This window comes from Opisthorchis viverrini (genome assembly GCF_000715545.1).
Source record: "Opisthorchis viverrini unplaced genomic scaffold opera_v5_134, whole genome shotgun sequence".
Classification (NCBI taxonomy): domain Eukaryota; kingdom Metazoa; phylum Platyhelminthes; class Trematoda; order Opisthorchiida; family Opisthorchiidae; genus Opisthorchis; species Opisthorchis viverrini.
In genome coordinates this window covers 330036-337043 of record NW_008751778.1, presented here as the reverse complement: position 1 = coordinate 337043, position 7008 = coordinate 330036, and the positions used below count along the sequence as shown (strand labels likewise).

The following is a 7008-nucleotide window of genomic DNA, read 5'->3' as shown; positions in this document are numbered from 1 at the left end:
TTCAAATAAGTCATGGCTGTACGGCAGTAAAGCATTGGTGTTGAACACTGATGTTATGCTGTTGATTATGATAATGACATCTTGTTTGCTTAAACTGCTAATAAATTTTTCAAAAGCTACAACTACCTCCCACAGTAAACCACGAAAATTGCACAAATTCGTTAGTTGTATGTTACGGGGTCGACCAACTTTAAAACTCTCGAACTCTTATTCACTCCGATTTACATCTTTTCACCCAGGTGTTGGGCAAATTTTCCGTCCGCATCGTACCCGATCAAAACCCAAAGAAAATTGCCCAGAAGGTCACTGACTACTTGGAGTCCATTCACAGACAGCGCAGTTCACCAAACAAGTTGGAAATAAAAGTGTTTCGTGATGGCAGACCGTTTCTAGGGGACCATACGTGTGCCAATTACCAGGCAGCGTACCAGGCGATTGCAAGAGTGTGGCACAAGCCCCCGGATCTGACCAGAGACGGTGCAACTATCCCGGTCGCAATAGCTCTGGAAGTGAGTTCATCGTCCATTTTCTTCTGCTGGTCCGACTAGATTAGTCACAAAATTGCCAAAAAGAATAGCTGATTTCGACAGATGGATTTATGGTTCTCACCTCTCTGGAAGAACCACTTCCATCAGGTTTAACAGAATGAAATGGGTAGTGATATCCCCGAGGAGTTTGATAAACTCTAATGTATTAGTGTTAACTGTCGATAAGAAACTTTCGAGCAAACGTGACTCTCAAAGAAAAAACATTTTCAATGCGACAACTGAAAAATAAAAACCTCCCAACCCCATGGCACTGAGTAAAAAATGGTCTGTCACAAACGGTGCAAATCTACTGACCACAAAACGGCAACTGAACACACATTTGCGTATGTTGGTCACTTTCGTCGCGCTAGTGGATTGCACTCTCTTACCATATCTCTAAGCCTACTTGTCCCCGTTTGAGTAGTCTGTGTTTGTGCTTTCGGCTGTACTACACCTACCGCCAGCGGATGACCTTGTCAACTATGTACCGTTAGTAATGTGACTGCCTTTATGAACACCTGGGAAGCACTAGTTCAATCATGTTCTCAAAGGAGCCCCTCTGACAGGAGATGACTTTCCTCGAAGATCACCACAGCGCAACTCAGGGCCTCGTGTGCCGACCCCTCTAACGGAAAAACAAGCAACCATCACACCACACGAGATGGCCTCCTTTATCAACTTAATTTCTGACAAAATTAGTCGGTTTTTGTAAATGTATCGATCACCAACTACCTAAGCAGGAAATCGCAAGCTCCATTAAAGGACTCAGTAGGCCACATTGACACTCCCTCGAGGGAGCGTGCCTCTGTTACGGATGCACACAAGTCTTGAATATAGCTTAAAATCATTGGCATGCTTAAAAAATGCAGGCAGTCATGATTAAGTGAAGTATGACTGGCCAGTTTAAATGGGGAATTGTTCCTGTCGGTTGTCCTTCTCAAGGAGGATCCCTCCATCTACAAGACAGCTCCGTATTCCACGTGGGGTTTCCCTCCGGAAACGGAGCAATGATCACACATATTTTGGGACAATGGACGACGAGGTACAGAGTGTAAACAGTCCACACGTGACAACGATTCTAAGGTGTGTATCGGTGCACAAAGAACTAACTGTTCTTAGCGGAGGACTCAGGTAACACACGGGGGGGTCAGAGATACACAAAAGTCATACTTACGAAAGCCGACTGATGGGTTGAAACCATTTGAGCACAAATGTGCTCGCTTCCTCAATTTCACTAAGAGAGCCACACTTCGTTCGCAGATGTCTAAACAAACGCATTGTTTACATTCTGGAGTCTCATATGTCAAATTAATCCATTCTAACATTTTTCACTGTGTACCTGAGCGATTTTAAAGGTGTCTCAACAAGAATTCGATGTAGAACTAAGGTATTCTATGGGCTGACAACTTCTCGATTGGGCCTGAAATGGTGTGTGCCTGCACAGATTCCGAGCCAATCTCCCAGTCATCAGATTAGCCGATGACCGCGTTAAATGGACGCATTTTTATCTTTGCTCGAATGCGTTGATGACTCCATTCGACGTCGAATTGTTCGAAAGCAAGATTGTACACAGTCGCTATGAGTTGATCGGACCTCTGAGGCAAACGGTGAGGATGAATGATAAGTTGCCAACCATACAATCGTAGTGAAGGCAGTGGAAACAAGGAGCCGTGCGACAATTCACGCTCAAACGATTCAAAGTGTCTACTCTTAGTTAGTGATCTACCAAGCCGGACGACGCATCAACCCCTGTATGTAGCTGCTAAGCCACCACATGTCTCTTCAGTTTGGGTAAGCTATACTGATTGTCTCATCTACACAAGTCGTACGACTAACAACAAGATCCGAACACAGTGTCATCCAGTTTCAACTCCACTGTTTGCAGACCAAGTAGTGCAAAGTAAGCCTTAGTTGGTGACAACCAAATTTTCAGTGCACCATTCTGAGCAGGGCAGCACCGACGGGGAGGACAGTGCACGGCTCGGAGTTTGAGTTGCGGAGGATGTGTTCCAGCCACTATAGTCTGCGCCACAGGACCTAGTATGTTATGGTAACGGCCCCTAACACAGGCACAGAATGTCCCATCGTTCCCAAAGTACTTTGAGAAATCTCAGAAAGCATCGGTACGCAAAGTGGCATCCGACAAGGATTTCCAATCTCTCCATTCTTATTCAATTTCGCGATTGACGAGATCATGAGACGAATGTTGAAAGGTCTTCAAAACCCTGGTGTTCAAACAGCTGCTGACGAGAACCTCACTCGGCAATAGACACAGCACTTCGTGCGCAGATGTCTAAACAAATGCATTGTTTACATTCTGGAGTCTCATATGTCAAATTAATCCATTCTAACATTTTTCACTGTGTACCTAAGCGATTTTAAAGGTGTCTCAACAAGAATTCGATGTAGAACTAAGGTATTCTATGGGCTGACAACTTCTCGATTGGGCCTGAAATGGTGTGTGCCTGCACAGATTCCGAGCCAATCTCCCAGTCATCAGATTAGCCGATGGCCGCGTTAAATGGACGCATTTTTCTCTTTGCTCGAATGCGTGGATAACTGCATTCGACGTCGAATTGTTCGAAAGCAAGATTGTACACAGTCGCTATGAGTTCATCGGACCTCTGAGGCAAACGGTGAGGATGAATGATAAGTTGCCAACCATACAATCGTAGTGAAGGCAGTGGAAACAAGGAGCCGTGCGACAATTCACGCTCAAACGATTCAAAGTGTCTACTCTTAGTTAGTGATCTACCAAGCCGGGCGACGCATCAACCCCTGTATGTAGCTGCTAAGCCACCACATGTCTCTTCAGTTTGGGTAAGCTATACTGATTGTCTCATCTACACAAGTCGTACGACTAACAACAAGATCCGAACACAGTGTCATCCAGTTTCAACTCCACTGTTTGCAGACCAAGTAGTGCAAAGTAAGCCTTAGTTGGTGACAACCAAATTTTCAGTACACCATTCTGAGCAGGGCAGCACCGACGGGGAGGACAGTGCACGGCTCGGAGTTTGAGTTGCGGAGGATGTGTTCCAGCCACTATAGTCTGCGCCACAGGACCTAGTATGTTATGGTAACGGCCCCTAACACAGGCACAGAATGTCCCATCGTTCCCAAAGTACTTTGAGAAATCTCAGAAAGCATCGGTACGCAAAGTGGCATCCGACAAGGATTTCCAATAAGGATTTCCATTCTTATTCAATTTCGCGATTGACGAGATCATGAGACGAATGTTGAAAGGTCTTCAAAACCCTGGTGTTCAAACAGCTGCTGACGAGAACCTCACTCGGCAATAGACACAGCATTGTCTTCGTCTTCGAAGAGGGACTAAGGTGCAGATGTTTTTGGATGAACTGACCAGAGTATGCACTTTGCACCCACAAAGTGTAAGGTCATGCTCGTAGACATACAGTCACTGAACACGCCCCTTACATCCAGGGAGAGGTACTGGAAGTTTTGAAGCGTCCTAAGTATCTTGAAAGTTGTATTAGCTCTGATCTTAGTGTGACGGATGAAGTCAATGCACGAATCTCCAAGGCCTAGGTCGCGTTTTCTAATTTGAGACACTCATGGCGTCAAAGCGGTATATCCCTGAATCTCATGGGACGTGAGTATCAGGCTACAGTACGGACTGTTTTGTTGTATGGCTGTGAGACTTGGCCTATTTGAGCAGCGGAACTGAGACATCTTCAGGTGTTCGACAATCGTTGTCTCAGAACCGTAGCTCATGTGGGGTGGTGTCGGTGAATCCGTAAAGAGGCAATTGGAAAGCGAGTCTCGGGTTGTGTAACGGGTACTTCCATTAAAGGAATTGGTCCGCACCAGAAGCTGTGTCGGTTAGGCCGTGTACCGCGCATGCCGAACCATCGTCTTCCGAAAAGAGTGTTGTTCTCCGTGCTCAATTCAGAGGGGCGGAAGCCGATAGATGGCCAACCTTTGATCTACAAAATGGTATGAAAGAGACTATGAAAAGTTCGTGTGTTGTCGGTGCTGCAACTGGCTGGGGATCACGTGCTTTCGACCGTGACTACTTGAAGACGATGATATGGCTGCTAGTCTATTTCAATTACGTTTTTGATGTTAGTTTCTATCCAGATTACCTGGATGATTGTCTAGAGAGGTGAGTACCCTGGAATGATTGTTTTAGGCTCCAAAACAGATCAGAACCACTCCCTCTTGACTGAGTCAAATGCTACACGGAAGTCGATAACGCAAGTGGTGGCTACTTGGTGGAACTTGTAGCAGTGTTCCAAGACACAGTGGAGCGTAAACACAACCTCTTCTTGCACGGAGGTCTCCCTGATTCAGGCTGGTGTGAGGCTATCTCGATTTGTACTAAGGTAAAGAATTCTCAGGTGAGGTCTATCGGGTTGATACTCCTGTCATCCATTTCAGTATGGGTAGTAGTATAAATGTACGCAAATCCACCGGGAACACTTTGGCCTCCCAGGTTGAGCAGAAGAGCTTGTAAAGTGGTTCAAGGCCTTCTGGCGAGCAAGCTTTGAAAAATTCCTCCTGGATGCCATCTTTAATAATTGTAGAAATTATCCTTGACGAATAGGTCCGACGAAGTTGGAGCACAGGCGGTTACGAAGGTCTTTGAAGACAGCCGTCGCAATCTTGGACAATACTGGCTCCCAAGAGGGCAAGGCAATCTTTGCGCAGTTGGTAAGCGTAAAACTCACACCGTGCTGGGCCGATTTATCACGTGTTTCAATACTGTATGGCGTGTAGGAGACTTCCATTCATGGTACATTGGTGCAATGTGAATAGGAGTCACGAATTCATGTCTCTGAAAGCCGTGCAGTTTCATCTTGGTAGTCAAAGATGCTTCCTATGGCGTGACACTCTGGCTTCCCACGTCCAGCAGATTGCAGCTATTCTATCACTCTATACACAGTGCATTCCTGGTTCTTAAAATAGATTAGGGGGATCAGATCCCACATTTATCGCCGCGAAGGCTGAGTTAGCACCGGGAGCATCGCTTACCGGGGATAACACAACATGGACGGGGCCTCGTATCTGGGATGAACAAGTGGAGTAACACGGGAATTCGTTTACGAGTGACATATGGCTTTTATTCTGGAATACATATCTGGCCTTCGCATAACCAAGTGCGAAATGCAAGGTAGCAGGGATGTGAGGGGAGTAGAACTGTCGGAAAGACCAGCCTCATCACCCCATCCCGTCAGTCCTGAGGTTTGCTCGAGTTCGTTTCTCTAACCCCTATACTTCCAAGTGCAACCCGCAGGGCCAAACGATTTCGTGATTGACGGCGACCGTAAAATGGTTCATATACCAACTCAGAAGCACCGGTACTGACCGTGAGTCAATGTTCTCCTCGTGGTGTTCCATTTAGGGCAGGGTAATGCTCACCGTGTCCTGGTGTCATCATCGGGCCAAGGTGACATTTTATAAGCCGGATGCCGGGCGAGAATCCACCACCAGAGGTGGGTAGCACCACCTCTAGGGCTCCGTTAGCCCATGACACACCGAGATGGCCGAAGTGGTTAGAGCGCGGATTCGAACCCGACCTCCGCCACTCGACTTCCCCTGTCTAGGCTTGGGCAACCTGGCAGTATCCCAGCCCTCGTGTTTCCTTCGGGTGGCATGGCAGCTAGGCACCGGAAGGGCAAACACTGCCAAGCGACGATAAAGGGATAAACTTTACCATGACTTCATGTACCATCAGTCGTCAACATTGTTTCTTCAGAGCTCCGATCGGGTCAGAGTAGCAGGAAGGGTAGAATCCCGCTTCCGATCGATCAACCGCACGCACGCACAAACCAACTGAAAAGTGACAAAAGGGTGTCTAATCAACGCGCTCTCTGGATGTTCTGATAAGCGAAAGAGCATTTCGGATTCTGCAAAGGTGCGCACCGTATCACACTCAGTCTACGGGTATTCAGCTCTTAGGAAACCTTAATTTCGCATCCATCACCATCCAAAGAAGAGCGAAACCGACCTTGCACTGTCGAAAGGTTTCCAGAAACTTTTTTCAAAATAATCAGGTAGGGTGGGACGAGTGTTTTAGTGGTCCACCGCGATCGATGCGTGGCTTTCATCATGTCCCGAAAACAGTTATACAATATGGCAAAGAGTATACGAAACAGCCGCTGCGATATGGAGTAAAGGTGGCGTGGAGCAACCAAGCGTGAGTGGTTTCTGATGTCTGATAAATGCACTGGTGATATTTCCGCCTACCGAAAGCGTGACAGACAAAAGGTGGTTTAAGTTCCACTCCCCAAAGACATACTGAATGTTATTGGAGATTTCGTCATGTAGGTGAAGCCAATCTAGGCTGAAAAGCCAAGAAACACTGTACCGCTGTCTCAATCTTACGGAGAATCACTCACGAAATTCCAGAGAGCCCCGAACCCATGATCTCCCTGGTGGTGGTTTGAAACACTGAACCGTTTGACCGCGGATGGATGATCAGCAGTTTGAATAACTCGCACCCAGACAGGATGCAGTG

The 7008-nt window shown here is 46.8% G+C and overlaps 1 protein-coding gene across 1 annotated transcript in view; it reads left to right on the top strand.

Moving 5' to 3' along the window:
- Window positions 1-7008, top strand: part of T265_06073 (hypothetical protein) — a gene marked incomplete at both ends in the record, with an annotated part of 40124 nt that overhangs the window by 27373 nt on the left and 5743 nt on the right. The window contains one exon of the mRNA XM_009171251.1: window positions 240-509. Coding sequence (XP_009169515.1) covers window positions 240-509 — 270 coding nt within the window. The remainder of the gene's footprint in view (window positions 1-239; window positions 510-7008) is intronic.